The sequence below is a fragment of the Dasypus novemcinctus genome, chromosome 3 (genome assembly GCF_030445035.2).
Source record: "Dasypus novemcinctus isolate mDasNov1 chromosome 3, mDasNov1.1.hap2, whole genome shotgun sequence".
In the NCBI taxonomy this organism is placed as follows: Eukaryota; Metazoa; Chordata; class Mammalia; order Cingulata; family Dasypodidae; genus Dasypus; species Dasypus novemcinctus.
In genome coordinates, this window is record NC_080675.1 from 128505086 (window position 1) to 128523670 (window position 18585).

Below are 18585 nucleotides of genomic sequence, written 5' to 3' on the forward strand. Positions count from 1 at the left end.
ACTTCTTAAAAGTATAGCACAGGACAACGGTTTCGATTGCCTTTATCACGTATTTCCTCCTTATCCTCTTGCAACACGACTCCCAGCTTTAACACTTCAAAATTACTCTGTGGTATTAGATCCTTCCCTCTTTCCTTCCCACTATACTGCACCAGTGCCTCTCAAGGCAGGAGGGGGCATGTCAGAATCATCAGTGGGGCATTGTCAAACTGCATCAGAAACACCTATGTCAGTGGCTGCCAACCATGGCACATCAAAATCACATGGAGGGAAGTGGATGTAGCTCAGTGATTGAGCACCTGCTTCCCATGTACAAGGTCCTGAATTCAATCTCCAGTACCTCAAAAAAAAAAAAAATATCGCATGGAGTGCTTTGAAAAAATACCAGCACCAGGGTCTCTGTACCTGTGATAACTTTGTGTCCATTGGTATCAGCTTGGCTAGGCTGAACTACATTTCCCAGAATTCCCTTTCTGGGTAGAGCGGGCACAAGAGAGATTCTGGGGGATATTTGGAGGGTAGACGTGAAGGAGCAGCCATTTTGTAGCTCTCATACTTGTTGTTTATCTGTTGATTCATCTCAGTGGCATAAGGGCCAGACCTATAACTGCTCCACCTTCTCCTGGATCCTCCTTCAGCTTCCTCAACTCCTGGGCAAGGGGTGTATATTTAGCGCTGTGATAAAGGGCCCCAGCTTCTGCAGAGCACCCACACCATCAAGATCAGTGGCAACTAGAACCAGCAAAGATTTCAGACCATCTTTATGGGCTCCCAGCTTGTTCTTGCTCTCCTTCACTTTATATCTGCCTTCCGTTCCTGACTGCTCTGTGGACATCAAATTTCAACACCGGATATAAAGATAACACACCCTTACAGAGGCAGCCTAACCAGGTCCCACAATTGTATAAGGACAAATCCCTGTAAAGATCCCTTTGCATATAGGTAAGCTTCTCCCGTTAACCTCTGCTTGGTACACCAGGCCAGGCCAATTATGTCAGAAGCTAAGAGGTGAGGTCCACGCATGGATAGTCTTTAAAAGCTCTGCATGAGAAAGACAGATACAGGACACTATATATCCTGCCATAATGGAGTGGGAAAGAATGTTAACTACAATGTGAACTATAATCCATGTGGTGTAGCAATGCTCCAAAATGTGTTCATCAGCTGCAATGAATGTACCACACTAATGAAGGAAGTTGTTAGTGTGGGGAACAGTGGGAGGTGTGGGGAGTGGGGCATGTGGGAATCCCTTGTGGGTTTTTTGTGTGTAGCATTATATGTAGTCTAAGTATATTTAATATATTAAAAAAAAAAAAACAGCTCCACATCGGATGATGGTAATACCCCAGGTGAGCTAGGATTGAGAAAGATCTTTACATCTTGATCCACCCATCTTTGTTCTCCATGTATTTTTTCTTCCTTTTCCTTTTCCACAAATCTACCTCATACCTACCTCATGGGTCACTGCAATTTCCCTGTCTCTAGTCTTTTCTCCCTTCAGTTCATACCATCCACAATTCCCAGACTGATCTTCTGGAAAGTATTCATAACATCTCCCCATGTGCAAAGGTTTCACCAACCCTCTGTCCCTCAGATGAAATGGATCAAGTCTAATCTTTTTAACCTGGTATCCAAAGCCCTCCAGAGTCTGACTTTTCCCCCACCTGGCCAACAATCCTTCCACTCTACTTCCCCTTATCCTGGAGTACTTTCTAAACAGCCATCAGCCCAAGGAAGAGCAAAGCAGTGGTTAGAAAATGAAAAGGGAAAGGTTTTCCCCTGTCTCCTTGGATTCCAACAACCAAGGCCACTAGCTAGGTAACCTCCCTCTGTGTACCACACCACATCATTTCTCTCTCTTCTCCCACTGCCCTTCTCAACTCCACTTGCTGTCTACCACTTACATTAAGGGTAATTAATACATACACATTTAGATTCTCATTGTATTAGAGGTAGAAAGCAAAGTATTCCTTTGTAGAGGTGACCCTGACATTTAAAAAGGCAGCAGCTAACACCTCCTTTCATTTCCAATTCATACTTCTGCTGCTACTATGTTCCTACACCTAGAGCTCAAGTATTTTGCTGACTCTTCACCACAAGAACATAGCCTGAACCAAAGGGGATCCCTACAACCCTCTCCCAGCATACAAGTTTCAAATCAGCTCCTGAGTTACCCAAAAGGCCTCCTTGTATACTGGAGCTCTCAACAACAGCACACACTGGCTTTAACTTTTCTTTGCTGAACACAGAGGACACTTACTCCTTCAAGGGGTCTCCTGATTGCATTTTGAAAAGAAGACCGTACACAGGCATTTGCCCTTCAAGCTGTCTTTCTGAAAGCCCCAAGATATTGATAATATAGGACTGAAGTATTGAACAAAGGTCCTCACTCCATACAGCCCCACTATCATACAATATTAATATGCAAAGTAGGTGTTGGATATGGCCCAAAGTGTTCATCTGAATTTTTTTAAATTTTTGCTTCCGCATTCATATGGTAACATTTATGGTAGAAATGTTTTCTCTAGATTTCTCCAAAAATATACTCACCCATATTTCTCTGCAAGTCCTCTGGCTTCCTCTTCTTTTACTACCCGCTGGTCTTCCAGATCACTCTTATTTCCACATAACACTATATCTGGGTTTTCACAATACGCATGCATTTGTAGCTGGCCTATCAAAATTAATAGATAAAATTTATTATAGGTAAATAATAATGTAAGTTTATGATCAATGGAGAATCTATGCATAAGTACTTTGAAAATAGTAAATGATGTACAGATATAAGGAAATGAAATAATAGTGGTTTCAAAGTGTCAATAACCTAATCTGTAAAACTAAATGAATGGGGCAGACATATAACCCCCACCCATGCACTCAATCACATATTCCAGCTTAGTAATATCAGAGCATAATGGGAGAATAGGCTCACCCTCCAAAAGTGCACACACACATAACACCTGGCTGCTTTATTATTATTATAAAAAGTCACTTGAAAAGAAACTTTTAAGATTTCCTAGTGCCTACTGCTAACCTTAAAACTCTGTTGTTCATATCTTCTCTCCACAGCAATGATTTTGTTCAGAGTAATATCTTCCTAATAACTAACCTATTTCTATCTGAAAATTTTTCACACTCTTCTATTATCTGAAGGCACAATCAATTCATTTAAAACAAACAAAATACAGGATTAAATAGGAGAAGACCCAGAATAGATTGTGTATGATTTGTCAACAGAACCAAGAAGAATCAGTAGAACTATAATTCTAACTCCACAACTTTTATCTATTTTATCTGTAACCTGTAAACAGGCGTAATTTTAAAAAGCAATAGAATCAAACAGTTTACTAAGCTAAATAGTTTAATCTCCTAAAGGAGGAAAATAAAAGTCTTATTTCTTGCTCATCACATCCCATAACAAAATTTAAACAGCCCAAAGTTTCACAATAAAACATACCCCAAAGTTTGTGGCCTAATTTCTTTTTTATCTTGGTTAGCCGGAAAAATGTTGACATTTTAGTTCCTCATTATGAAGTCATGTTTATTACATTTTATCAAGAGAAAGTCAAGTTGACCAACATTTATTGAGCTTTAAGACTACTTTGCTTAGAATTTCAGGACACTGTCCTTTACCCTTAAGGTGCAACTGAGATAATTAGATCTACATAAGCCATACCAAACTGAGTCCTGGTTCTAAGAAATATCATGGTCTTTCTTTCCTTTGAGCTCTAATACATGCTGTTCCAAGACCCGTCCTTCAAGACTTTGCTTCATGGTTATGTCTCCTATGAAAACGTCCTGTCTTCCAGAGTAGCTGTGTGTCCCAGAGTCAGGGTCATGAGCCTGAACTCAGAATCTAGTGTGCCTGTGACTGAAGAATGGCTCTGCCATTTACTGCTGAATGACCCTGGGGAAGTTATTTAACCTCTCTGTGCCTCAGTTTCCCCATCTGTAAATGGCCATAATTACAGTACCTACTTCATAGGGTTTAAGTCACAGTTAAACGAACTAATCCAGTGATTCTCCAGGTAAGGTCTATGGACCAGCAGGATCAGCATCTCTTGTTAGATGGGAGCTTGCTAAAAAAGCATATTCTCAGGTTCCACCCCAGATTTACTGAATAAGAAGTTCTGGAAGTGGGGCCCAGCAACCTGTGTTTTAACAAGCCCTCTGGGTGACTGTAATGCATACTCAAGTTTGAGAGCCCTTAAGTTAATATATTAAAGCCCTTAGAAGTATATGTAAATATTGCTAATAGTAATGATTAATAGTGGATTTTTATGGGAGTCTGAGAGAAATTATTTTTTTCTTTCTCTTTATTCCTAATTTTTTAACAAAGTATGGGAATACACACACACACACACACACATATATATATATAAACTTTAAAAAATGTCACCAAGGAAAAAAGACATACAAAAATAATAATAATAATAATCACAAGACCAGGCAGATTTTTTGCCAGGTTTTAAATAATAAGTGGAATTCTAATCAGTTAAAAAAAAAAAATGGGAGAAGGCTTTCCAGACAAAGGGAATGAATGATGAGAATTAAAATGTAGAGGCAAAAACATGTAAGATGTATACCTGTTGGGCTCTCATACTACTCACATGAAGCCACAGAAGAAAAAGTTAGAAATTTAGGCAACTTTAAAGTTTCCTTAGAAAATATGCTGCCACTGAAGGAAGACTGACTGTGGACCTGATGTGCTGACTCATCTGAACTCCAGGAGAACGGCTGACTGAATACAAGTCCAGCCAATTCCTCTCACATTTCAGATATAGGTCCAGAGGACTTAGCTCACAGTTCTGTCTCATTTAATAAGCTGGGCTCACCTTTGGGCACTGATCCCACTTTCCAGGAGGGTATGGAGACGTTTGGAGGTAAGAATGAAGGAACCACAAGACAGGGAAAAGGCAGACTGGCTCTGCTGTCCCCAGGCCAACTGAGGCTGAAGAATTGGCTACTTCTTTTTCTTTTTATTTCTCTCCCCTTCCCGCCCCCCCCACCCCGGTTGTCTGTTCTCTGTGTCCATTTGCTGTGTCTTCTTTGTCCGCTTCTGTTGTTGTCAGCGGCACGGGAATCTGTTTCTTTTTGTTCTGTCTGCTCTCCGTGTGGGCGGCGCCATTCCTGGGCAGGTTGCACTTTCTTACGCGCTGGGCGGCTCTCCTTACGGGGCGCACTCCTTGCGCGTTTCCCTATGCGGGAGACACCCCTGCGTGGCAGGGCACTCCTTGCCCACGTCAGCACTGCGCATGGGCCAGCTCCACACGGGTCAAGGAGGCCCGGGGTTTGAACCGCGGACCTCCCATGTGGTAGATGGACGTCCTAACCACTGGGCCAAGTCAGCCGCCGGCTACTTCTTTAATGTAACACTTCCTCTGTTGTAGCATGCACCATTTAAAAAATAATAATAATTTTTTAAAAAACTATTATTTTGACAAGAAAGAAAAAGAAAAAATGAAAAATCCCTGAAATATTCAAAATGTGGCAGGCAGAGGAAAAAGAAAATGTATAGATACCAACACATTTTTTCCTAATTAAGATTTGATATTACTACATCTGACTCTGAAAATTAGACCTTTTTTAATGGGAGAATAGGGATGAAGGGAAGGGGAAGGAAGGAAGACACACTTTTGATTGAATATTTGACATCTTCAATGTGTATAAGTTTTCTTTACCAAACTGGGTTATAAGCATTCTATTACTCTCTAAGGATAACAAACAAGGCAGATAAACATAAGTTTGTTCTTTAACTTGCTACATAGCTCAGGTGAGCAAAATTTATCTAATGTTTCTACCTGTGAAAAACAAGTATGCGGATTATCTTTCTTTTTCTTTTGTATTTTTTATCTTTCTTTTATGTTAATTATCTTCTAATGCTAAGATTCCATGAGCACATCTCTAACAACTATCCTTATAAAATGCTTGACTTACAAAAGCCCCAGAACCTGTACTGATGATGTAAAGGAGAGGATGATAAGCAAGGGCTGAGGATAAAGGACTAGAAATAGCCATAGCCATTCATCTGTAAGGGAAATAATGAGATGTGCAGCTGAGTCAGTCATTTAACAAAGTGAAGCCTAGTAAGCCTAATTAAAGTTGGGGTACTTCTTTTTAAAGTGCGAAATATCACTTCATCTCTTAGTAATCAAGCTAATTTAGAAAGGGCATAAAAGGCCACTGAACTGAAAGCCAAAAGATTCCTCCACTTGTCGGCTCCCAATCCTCAGGTAAGTTAATTACACTTTAAGGCTCAAAGTCCTCATCCTGAAATAAGGACCCACCACCTTCCCTGATACCCTCATGAGTAGCTGTGAGGATCAGATGCAAAGTATGAACACCACAACCCTCTATATAAATTAATTTAAAACAATTTTTAAAAATAGGTTTCTCTACCATCAAAACCATAGTCAATTGCCCTTTCATAGTCCCAAAATACCAAGCAATTTTTCAAAGATTTATTTTACTTACTAATACCACCCCCCCTCATTGTTTGAGCTCGCTGTCTCATTTTCTCTTTATTTTTTTAAAGTTTTTGTTTTTATTTATTTATTTTTCGTCTTCTTTTTAGGAGGCACCAGGAACCGAACCAGGACCTACCATGTAAGGGAGAGGGGTCCAACTGCTCGAGTCACCTCAGCTTGAGATGACTCTCTTATTATGACTCTTATTGTCCCTCCTCCCCGTGTTTGTTTGTCGCATCATCTTGTTGCATCAGCTTGCCACACCTGCCCATCGAACCAGCTCACCTTCTCCAGGAGGCCCCAGGAACCGAACCCAGGACCTCCCATGTGGTAGGCAGGAGCTCTATCACTTGAGCCACATCTGCTTCCCTCAAGCAATTTTTGAGAAGTAGGTATTTTAAAATAAACATTTTGATTTTAAAGATTTGGATGTTAAGAATTTAACATCACAGCCTTCTCCAACAGATGTTCTATGTTTATGCTAATACAGGAAATCCAAGGAAGAAAATGTACGTTTGAAAGCTGTTATTTGATCAAGTGACAGGATTTTAAAAGATTATTAACCAATTATTTAAGAGGTTAGGATCTCTCCAAAGAGCCACAAAAAGGTTGATGGATAGCATGCTAGGGAACCCTTATGACAATGCGGATCTGGAATTTTCCATGACATGGTCCTCCTTGAGATTGTCTGGCCCTAAATGTAGAGGGAAGGATCTCTATCCACAGAAGAGACATGCAGCCAGGGTTCTTTTCTATTAAGTCTGCAAAGGGTATCTAATATATATTTTAAGACCCAGAGATAGGACAAGAATTGATAGTATGCATTTGACAAGCAGACATTCAGAGATGAAATTTCTCTAGGAGTCTATTTCCTCATCTGTAAAAGAGAGACAAGAGAGTCCTCTCTCTGGAAAACATGTGTTAAGAGATTACATGTGAAGTGTTGCCATGTACCTGGAACATAGGATGTACTCAACAAACCAAAGTTATTATTGCTAAGAAAAGCAGAGTATTTCAGTTACCTTTGCTCCTAAAACTAAAAACTTGCTCTCTTAAACAACATTTGCACAAGTAGCTCCTCTAAAAAAATTTACAACAGAAATAAAATATAAGGGGACTTTTTATTGCAAGGAAAGGGGAACAGGAGAACAATAACACTTACTTATCCAGTTTCTGACATTGAGGAAACTTTGCTCATTCGTCAGATCAAAAAGCAGAAGAAAACCCATAGCATCTCTGAAGAATGCTGTTGTCAAGCTACGAAACCTAGGAACATAGAAACAGATTAGTCAAGTAGACTACAGACCCACTCCTGAAATATGAGGACCAGCAATGTCCTCGGCCTCTTACAAATAGCAAATTAGATGATATATTCCAAAAGTTCATAGAATGGTTAATTTATCACCTGTATGTTTATGTGTTAAGAGACCATGTGATTTGAAAACCCAGCCTGCTGGACAGGGATGATAAAACTAGCTCGTGATCCCTAGTCTCAGCCAAGAATTTATTGTAATCATGAGTTAATTAGGTCAAAAGCAGTAGTGTTTGCTGTGTATGTTTTCCTTGTTCTGTGAAAGCTTGACTTTTGACATTACAATGTTTTCCATGACCTTTAATTTCAGTCTCTACAGAAAACTTTTATCTCTGCATTTCTTTAGCTTAAAGAGGGAATAGTACTGACTCAATATCTACCTTCTTATACTCTCTCTTAAAAGGATTTATCCTGCTTTCTCCCCTCTCTCTCCCTCCAAAAGTTTCCCTTCTCTTTGCCAATACACAAAGCCTGAAACTGAAATTCATAGGCTCCAAGGAAAAAAATACTGGTATGAATTTGTAATCTGACCAGCTATATTAGTTTTACTCAAATATTTTTAAACAATGTTTTCTATTTTTAAAATTCTTTACATTTTAGAGCTATATACTGAAATATTACCAATGAAATAATAAGACATCTGGAACTTGTTTAAAAATAATCTTGGGTGTGAGAAGTGGTGAGGGGTATACGTGGAATAAGATTGGCCATGACATGAAAATTCTTGAAACTAGGTAATGAGTACATGGGATTCAATATACTAGTCTATGTACTATTGTATATGTTTAAAGTTTACCATAATAAAAGTTAAAAAATAATCCTTCAAGCAATGAGAGAAAGCAGAAGTATTAGCTAACTGAATACAGCTACAATATCAATTGCATGTGGTTTATTTTGATCAAGCAACCTCTGGCCAGATAAATTTATTCCAACCAGATTTTCCACTAGGTTTCATCAGTTAAGAATAGTGCATGTAGGAAGCAGATGTGGCTCAAGCAATTGAGCTCCTGTCTATCATATGGTTGGTCCTAGGTTTGTTTCCCAGGGCCTCCTGGTAAAGGCGAGCTGGCCTGTGTGGCAAACCAGTCTGCACTGAGAGCTGGAGCAACAAAAGAGACAAAAAAGAGAGACGATGAAAGACACAACAAACCAGAGAGCTGAGGTGGCTCAAGCAATTGAGTGCCTCTCTCCCACTTCGGAGATCTCAGGATCGGTTCCCGGTGCCTCCTAAAGAGAAGATGAGAAGAGAAGACAAGCAGACACAGAGAGAGCACACAGTGAATAGACACAGAGAGCAGACAGCAAGTGCAAAACAACAAGGTGGGGGTGAAAAAATAAGTAAAATAAATCTTTAAAAAAAGAATAGTGTGTGCAATTTTATTTGTGGTTGAGTAAATAAGAAAAGTAAATGGAGAAAATAGAACAAAGTGCATAGTGAAAGAAAGAAAGAAGGGAGGGAGGGAGAGAGGGAGGGAAGGAGAGAGGAATCCACAAGCAAGAAGGTCCATTTTAAAAAGGATTCATTTTTCTTCAACTTGTATGAAATAAAGCTACCATTATCATCTCAGACTGATCAATTTCCTGTTAATATGGCAGCATGTCTTATCCAGGTACAAATCAACTAATCAGCTGACTTTTTCCTGCTCAGGTCACTAATGAAGAGCACAGCTGTTTTTCCCTTTTCTCTAGCAAGGAGCATACCTTTCCTGCCCTGCCGTGTCCCATAATTGCAGGTGGATTCTCTGGCCCCTGCCAACAGCTCCATCTGGCCCATTGGCTCTGTACACCTGAAACAGCAAAGTGAAAAAGAAAGAAAAATAGAATTTCTGAGATTGATCAACTCTTTTCAGCATTCTAGTCAGTGCAAATACCTTTAAAATCTAAACTTCTACAGAGAATCCCATCTAGAATACAACTTCGTTTGCATTTTATTCTAGATAATTGTATAATCAGTTAGATCAGCTCACCTTTCTTCAAGGTTCCCTTGGGCCACTAGTTTCAGGAAACATTGCCTTTCTATGCTCTCCCAATTTTAAAAAGTGTTTTTAAAACAATATTATAGGAAATACTTCCAGAAAGACAGACTAAGGACATTTGAAAATCAATTCCATAAAAACAAAGATAAAACAGGCAAAAATTGTCAAAATCCATTTTTCCAGAACTCTGTAAATTTAACAAATGGCTTACAAAATTACAAGAAGTGTTTTTTAAGAACAACAGAGAACAGTGAGTTTTACAGTATTTTCTCTTGTCTCCTCTCCTCGTTTTTCTCCTTTAGGATTCACCGGGATTCATTCCTGGGGACCTCTGATGTGGAGAGATGTTCCCTGTCCCTTGTGCCATCTCAGTTCCTGGTTTCTGTTGCATCTCACCTTAACTCTCCCCTTTGTCTCTCATTCTGTTGAGTCATCTTGCTGCATGGCTCGCTGTGTGGGCACTGGCTTACTACATGGGCACACCTTTACCAGGAGGTTCTGGGGATCCAACCTGGGTCCTCCCATAGGGTAGACGGAAGCCCAATCACTTGAGCCACAGTCATTTCCCTTATGGTGTTTTAACTTGCACTAATGCCATCCACCTCTTCCCAGCTCTGCAGTAGTCATAGCCACACAACTATGGCAGCTTTGAAAACCATTAGTGTAGCAGCCATAACAGCCACTATAGGAGGTTGGGGCTACCCAACATTCCCATATCCAGAGAACTGTCACTATTTGACCTGTCTGAAAGCTCCCTAAAAAGCCACATTCTCAGAAATTCTCTTTCTATTCCTAGGGCATATATTGAAAATAATCAGTATCAATTGCTTAATATCACAGTCACCTGAGGCAACAATACCAGCTAAGGCTAAACAAAAGGCTGATCACACACACAAAAAAACTTTTTCAAGTTAGAAATGAGATGTCTACAGGGGGCTCTGAAAAGCTCCAAAATATTCCTGGGAACCTAGAAGGCCATATACATGAGCAGGGCTCTACATATGCTGAGGAATTGCCTGAGAATTACCCTACATTCTCACCTCTGGCTAGCCTTGAGGCTATTCTCAAACGGTAAGTGCAGACTAAGGCAGAACTGTAAACTGCCTCTCACAGCATTGACCATATGCTCCAACAAATACACAAAGCCCCTCAGAAAAAACTGGGATACATATTGGTTCAAAGCATTTAAGAAAATCTTTGTCCATTCATTAGCTGGCCATTAGCTAGCTAACTGACAAGAGATTTCAGTGGCCACTCTCAACATAGAATCTAGACTTTACTGAATTAATCCAGGAAAGTCACTAACCAAGCAAATCAGCAGCAATAACAACAAAAACAACAGAAATATCAAGAACAACAAACTATGGAAGTGGAGAGGAATGTGATTTCCAGTCATCAAATTATACTATTTAAAATGCCAGTTTTCAACAAAATTAATGAGCCACTCAAAGGAACAGAAAACTATGGCCTATAAATGGGGAAAAGTACTCAACAGAAATTGCCCGAGGGAAGTCCATATGTTGAAGTAGGAATACACAGACTTTAAATCAGTTGTTATAAATACGTTCAAAGAACAAAAGGAAACCACATCTGAAGAATTAAAGGAAAGTATTAGCGCAAAGTTTCACCAAATAGAGAGTATCAATAAATGGACAGAAACTACAAACATGGAACCAAATAGAAATTCTGCTGTTAAAAAACACAATTACTGAAATGCTAAATTCATGGAAGCATTGACAGCATATTTGAACTGGCAGAAGAAATAATCAGGAAATTTTAAGATGAGTCCATGAAGATTATTCATTCTGAGGACTGGAAAGAAAAAGAAATGAAGAAAATGGAAGAGAGTCTCAGAGTCCTGTGGGACACCATGAAGCATATCGACATACCCATAAGGGAGTCCTAAAAGGATAGGAGGAAGAAAAGGGGCAGAACAGAACATCAGAAGAAATAATGACAGAAAACTTCTCAAGTTTGATAAAAAACATTAATCTGCATATCCAAGAAATTCAATGAACTTCAAGTAGGATAAACTCAAAGAGATCACACCAGACATATGCTAATCAAACTATTAAATCCAAAACAAAGAAAGACTCATTAAAGCAGCAAGCGAAAAGCAATTCAGCACACACATACAAGGAAGATGAATAACTGATTTCTCATCAGAAACCATGGAGGCCAAAGGCAGTGGATGATGTATACAAAGTGCTGAAATAAAAATGAATGTTAACTAAAAATTTTATATTCAGCAAAAATATCCTTTTTTTTTAAAAGGTGAAATTAAACCATTCCAGATTTTTTAAAACTGTGAGAATTTGTCACTAGAACACCTGCCCTATAAGAAACACAAAGGGAATCCTTCAGACTGAAATGAAAGCACAAAGACCATAACTCAAATCTATATGAAGACTAAAGAGCACCAATTAATGATAACTACATAATAAATATAAAACATAGGGAGCAGATGTGGTTCAAGTATATGAGCACTTGCTTCCACATGAGGGGCCCCAGGTTCAGTTTCTGGTGCCTCCTAAAAACAAAGATGTTCTCCAACAACAATGGAGTAAAATTAAAAACTAGTACCAAAAAAAGATTTGAAAATTTTGCAAATATGTAGAAATTAAGCAACATATTCTTAAATACCCAATAGGCCAAGAAAAAAATCACAAGGGAAATTAGAAAATATGTTGAAATAAATGAAAACAAAAATACAACATACTAAAACCTATGAAATGAAGCTAAACCAGTACTCAAAGGGAAATTTATAGCTGTAAATGCCTGTATTAAAAAAGATCTCAAATTAATAATCTAACTTCCGACCTTAAGAAACTAGAACAGAAGAGTAAACTAAATCCAAAGCAAGGAGAAGGAAGGCAATAATAAAGATTAGAGTAGAAATATATGAAATAGAGAATAGAAAATTAATAGAGAAAATTAACAAAACCAAAAGTTGGTTCTGTGAAAAGATCAACAAAATTGATAAGTCCAGTATTATCCTGATGCCAAAACCAGACAAAGACATCACAAGAAGGAAGAAAAACTACAGAACAATACCCCTTCTGAATACAGACACAAAAATCCCTAACAAAATACTAGCAAAGAGAATATAGCAATGCATAAAAAGGATTCTACACTATGACCAAATAGAAATAATCCCAAGAATGACAAAGTTGTTTTAACATGTAAAAATTAACCAACATAATATACCATATTAATTGAGTAAATGACTAAAGCACATTATTATCACAATAGATGCAGAATCAGCATTTGGCAATATTCAAAACTGATTCATGTCAATAACACTCAACTAGGAACGGAAAGGAATTTCTTTAACCTAATAAAGGGTATCTGAAAATAACCCACAGCTTGCATTATACTTAATGGTGGAAGTCTAAATACTTTTTCCCTAAGACCAGGAAAAAGACAAGGATGTCTAGTCTCATCACTTCTACTCAACATTATACTTGAGCTTCTTGCCAGGGCAATTAGAAAAGAAAATTAAATAAATGATATTCCTAATTAGATAGGAAGAAGCAAAACTATCTCTACTCACAGATGACATGATCTTGTATATAGAAAATCCTAAGGAATCCACAAACATTTTTAAAAATTACTAGAACTAATAAGTTCAGCAAGGTTGCAGTATATAGATCAATATACAAAATCAATTGTGTTTCTATAAAATAGCAATGAACAATTCAAAAATGAAATAATGAAACAATTTCATTTACAATATATTAAAAAATAAAACACTTAAATATAACTAAACAAGTGCAAACTAGAAAAAATACAAAATATTTAGAAAGAAGTTTTAAAGAAAATTTAAATAAATGGGAAAACATCCTATATTCATGGATTAGAAGCCCTAATGTTGTCAGGATGGCAATATTGTAAATCCCCAAATTGCTCTACAGATTCCTTATCAGAATTGCAGCTGGTTTGTGCAGAAATTGACAAGCTGATTCGAAAAGTCATACAGAATTGCAAGGGACCCAAAATGGCCAAGATAAATCTTGAAAAACAAGAACAAAATTTGAGGACTCAGACTTTCCAATTTCAAATTTACTTATAAAGTGACAATAATCAAGACAGTGTGGTACTGGTATAGGGACACACATGCAGATCAATGGAACAGATTTGAAATTCAAGAAATAAACCATTACATTTATGGTCAATTGATTTTCAATGAGGGTGCCAAGAAATTCAGCAGGGAAGGAATAGTCTTTTCAACAAATTGCCCTGGAACAACTAGATATCCAATGCAAATGAATGAAGTTGGATTCTTATCTCATGCCAAACAAAAAAAATTAATTAAAAAATGGGTCATAGGAACTAATGTAAGAGCTAAAACTACTTTCAAATCATATATTTAATAAGGACTTTCATATATAAAGGCTCTTATTCCTTAACAACAAAAAAACAATAAGTCAAATTTTTAAAGTACAGGATTTGAATAGACATTTCTCCAGAGAAGATATACAAATGGCCAATAAGCACATGAATAAATGCTCATTCAAAAATATTAGTTATTAGGGAAATACAAATCAGACCCACAATGAAATATCACTTCACACCCAGTAGGATGACTATAATTAAAAAGATGGACAACAACAAGTGTTGGTAAGGATATGGAGAAATTAGAAACCTTTTATATAGCTGGTGGGAATATAAAATGGTGCAGCCTCATTTTGGAAAACAGTTTGGATGATAACTCTAAACATAGTGTTAACATATGACCCAGCAATGACATTCCTATGTATATACCCAAGAGAATTGACAACATGGTCACCTAAACTTGTACATGAATGTTAATAGAACTATGATTCATAACAGCCAAATGGTGGAAACATCACAAATGTCTATCAACAGATAAATGGAAAAAATAAAATGTAGTAATTCATACAATGGAATATTATCTGGCCATAAAAAGGAATGAAATTCTGATAAATGCTACAGTTTAGATGGATTTTGAAAGCCTTATGCTAAGTGAAAGAAGCCAGACACAAAAAGTTATATATTTTATGATTCCATTTATATGAAATGTACAGAAGAGGTAAATACACAGAGAGTAGATTAGTAACCACTTTCTATTTACCAGGGCTGGAGGGAGGGATAGGGAGCAACTGCAAATGGGCATGGCATTTCTTTCTGGGGTGATGAAAATATTCTAAAATTAGACAGTGGTGCCAGTTGAGCAACTGTGTAAATACACTGAAAAATCACTGAATTCTACACTTCAAAGAGGTCAACTTTATGGAATGTAAATTGTATCTGAATAAAGTTGTTTTTTTTAAAAATCGAGGTTATAAAATGACAAATAAAAATAATTGCATGCATATATATTAATTCTGCCAATTATATGTCAATACTAACTGTTTCATGAAGCTTCAATCTTTATCAGTGAGTCTAAGTCTCTAGAAGACATTCTGGTAGTAGAACAAATGACCTAGAGCACACAGGAGGGAATGAAGGCTTCTATCCTGGAAGCTGGAGACTCTAAACCTTTCCCTGGTAAGATATTCTCCATTGCTGGACCTCTGTCATTAACCTCCTGGCCACAGGTGACCTGCTTTATGGTAACAAGAAATGTTGTCCAGGTAGAAGGTCATCTTCCCTCCTCTGTAAATGTGACTAGTAACCTCCTGCCTTCTCCTTCACCAACAAAATACCTCTCAGTTTTAAGGTCCTTTTAGAAAAGAACCTCTCCTCACATAATTCTGCAGGCCCCCCCTTGTTCCCTTGGACACTTCTCAGATCTCATCTACTACCAGCATTACCTACTTCCACTCCTACCTCATCCTCCTGGCACAGTAATTGTTCCATGTGGGATTGCTCAGGTTTTAATTAAGAGATATGATAATGAAAAGATACCAAAGGTGGAGATACAGCTAAAGAACAGGGATATGGAAGGGTCAGGCTTCATAACAATTAGATGAATAACTTCGGGGAGTTTAGAAGTAAAGATAAAAGCCAGAAGGGTACCAAGTGAAAAATTAAACAGGACTCCTAACTTTGACTTTATCTTCTTGATTTTATATTGTGTCCCTCAGTATAGCCTTTTTTTTTTTTACTTAAAATTATTTATTTTTACAAATTACATTCAAAAAATACGAGGTCCCAATCAACCCCACCGCCCCCACCCCCCACTCCCCCCACAGCAACACTCTCTCCCATCATCGTGAGACATCCATTGCACCCAGTAAGTACATCTCTGAATAGCCTTTTAAATTACATTGTCCAGATTAAACATGATATACTTTCACACGTACCCTTTAATTTTATATTCCAAACTTTGTCATCTTAATTCCTACAAAGTAATGTTTATTCAGATGTTACATTCTTATGTAAAAGATATAGAACTTACCACTCTCTTTTCCCTGAAATCAATGCCCACTGTTGTGATAAATTTGGAGTTAAATTTACCATCTGTGTACTGGTAAAGTACACTTGTCTTCCCTACTCCAGAGTCACCCAAAGCTAAAAACTTGATAAGATAATCATAGTCTCCATCAGACATCATGAAGAACTCAGTGATTCCCCTGAAAAATACAAAAAAAAAAGAGGCAAATTTGTTAGAATCCATTAGAAAATATTATAGAGGTCTCTTTGAATAGTGTGTTAACCTTAATATCCAGTTCAAAAAGTATTTCTGTGTAACACCTGTAAGCCTAGGAATTCTATGAAGACAGAGTTAGATATTCACTGCCCGTGAAGACCTAATAATCTTCTAGATGAGATGGTATTTAAGTAGTAAATAATTAACAGTTTGTTTTTAATTTAACATGCATATTATAATACTATTAGGATAAAAATTTCAAGTGGGACTGATAATATCAAAAAAATAATAGTCAGGAAACAGCTGTTGCTCAATCACTTGGGGCCCCGTCTACCATATGGAAGGCCCTGGGTTCACATCCCAGGGCCTCCTTGCAAAGGCAGGATCACCTGTACTCCACTGAGAGCTGCCAGCCTGCAAGCGCTGCGGAGAGCCAACTCAGCAAGGTGATGCAACAAAAAGGGAGACGAGTAAAAAAAAAAACACAGAAGAGCACACAGCAAATGGACACAGAGAGCAGACAACAAGCAAGCCGCAAGGGGGAGGAATAAATAAAAAATAAATAAATGCAGACACACAGAAGAATGCACAGAGAATGGGCACAGAGAGCAGACAGCAAGCAAGCCGCAAAGCGGGGGGACAGGAGGGGATTTAAAAATGTTGCGTGGAATAATAATTCCTAGAGTACAACTGATTTCAATACCTCCACCTTCCTCAAAGTAACCTAGTGCTAGATCCTTGACTCTTACCTCTTTTTACTTAGATATCTAGGCAAATCCATTTATCCTGCTTATTTTCACATATGATTAGAGCTCCTTTACAGACAAAGCTAAATTCACAATAAAATTTGATTTGCATCTCCTATACACAGTAATAAATTAATATATATATGTGTGTGTTAAATCAGACTTTCCTCAAATATCACTGCTTACTTAAGAACTAAGTTCCATATCTTGCCACTCAATGCTCAGAGATCATAGTTATAGGACTAAGGACTCATTTACTTGTACTTGCCTTGGTATTCTAACAGGAAATGCCGATCATTTAGCTCTTCAATATGGACCAAAATTTAAGAGCCCACCTTCTTTTTGGCCCTTTGCAGTAGGCATTTTTTGTGATTTGTTTTGAACCTCTCAGTAGATTTAACCCAAAATATCTGTCCAACTTGAAATGTAGTTCGTCTCCTCCCATCTCAATACAATTAACCCTCCTAAAAATCAGAATAACCAGCTCTTCCATTACCACTTATAACCCAACCTATCTATTCACATATACATACCCACCCATCCACACACTTTGCAGAGGCTCTATACTAGATGCTCCCATTGTCCCCTTTTCACTAAGGCCCAAGTCCAAAAACTTTGCTATAATGCTCAATGATTCCTATAGGATTATTTCTACATACCCATAAAAATCAAGAAAAGTTTAGGCCAGGACATGTTTTAGTGTTCAAGTTTGCCTTCCCCACCACATCCTCAACTTGCTGACTTACTTTATTCTCAAAAATTCCTAAGAATTTCAGCAAGGGCCTTCTCCTGAGTGCCTTAGTATAGGTCTGTGACCTCACATATCATATATGGCTGGTCAGTCTGTAAGGGCAGAGCTTCCACAAACATTCATAATTCTATTTGCACATTATAAAGAGTGACACTTTGTATGTGATGGCTTTCCTATGTTACAGATTCTGTATTCACAGTTTAGGTGGGCAGTATTGATGATGTATAAAAGACTTCCTCTCCAGAAGATGCACTTGGATATAAATAGATATTCTAGTATATTATATCACAGCATTTTACTTGGTCCCACATTACTTAAAATAAAAGCAGAGAATTGAAAAGAAGGTCCAGAAAATGTTTAATCATTTGGGGGGGAAGGGGTTCCCTCAGATAGAATGAGGAAGCAAAAAAGCAATGAGAATGATGCAAGAAAATACAATGGCTGCCTTCATTTCCTCTTTACTTTTAATTTGAAAAGAAAAATTGGTCATTTCTACAGTTATGTTTTTATATTATTTAAAGTACAGGAGAAATGTTAGCAGGGGTATTAATATTCTAGAATGTAATAGACTGAGTTGAGTTGAATTCAAAGATTTCAGGGAAACTATGCTATACCAACAATTTAATGTGTTTAGTTTTCATGGATGAAGATGCAACATCTTGTAGTTATGTAAGCCTACAAATAATCTTCCTGAGTTATATATTCTACTAGAGTTGGTAGCAATTCCTAACAATGTGCTCCAAAACAAGTCATCACAAAGGAAGTTTTAACCAAAAT

The 18585-nt window shown here is 37.6% G+C and overlaps 1 protein-coding gene across 4 annotated transcripts in view; it reads right to left on the reverse strand.

The window, feature by feature from the left end:
• The window catches only part of RAB27A (RAB27A, member RAS oncogene family), an 81350-nt gene that overhangs the window by 16360 nt on the left and 46405 nt on the right, over positions 1-18585 (reverse strand). For all 4 annotated transcript variants that reach the window (XM_058294231.1, XM_012529976.4, XM_012529977.4 and 1 more), the window contains 4 exons: positions 16120-16294; positions 9481-9566; positions 7630-7733; positions 2551-2674 (listed from right to left, as the gene is read on the reverse strand). In XM_058294231.1, coding sequence (XP_058150214.1) covers positions 2551-2674; positions 7630-7733; positions 9481-9566; positions 16120-16275 — 470 coding nt within the window. In that variant the 5' untranslated portion in view covers positions 16276-16294. The remainder of the gene's footprint in view (positions 1-2550; positions 2675-7629; positions 7734-9480; positions 9567-16119; positions 16295-18585) is intronic.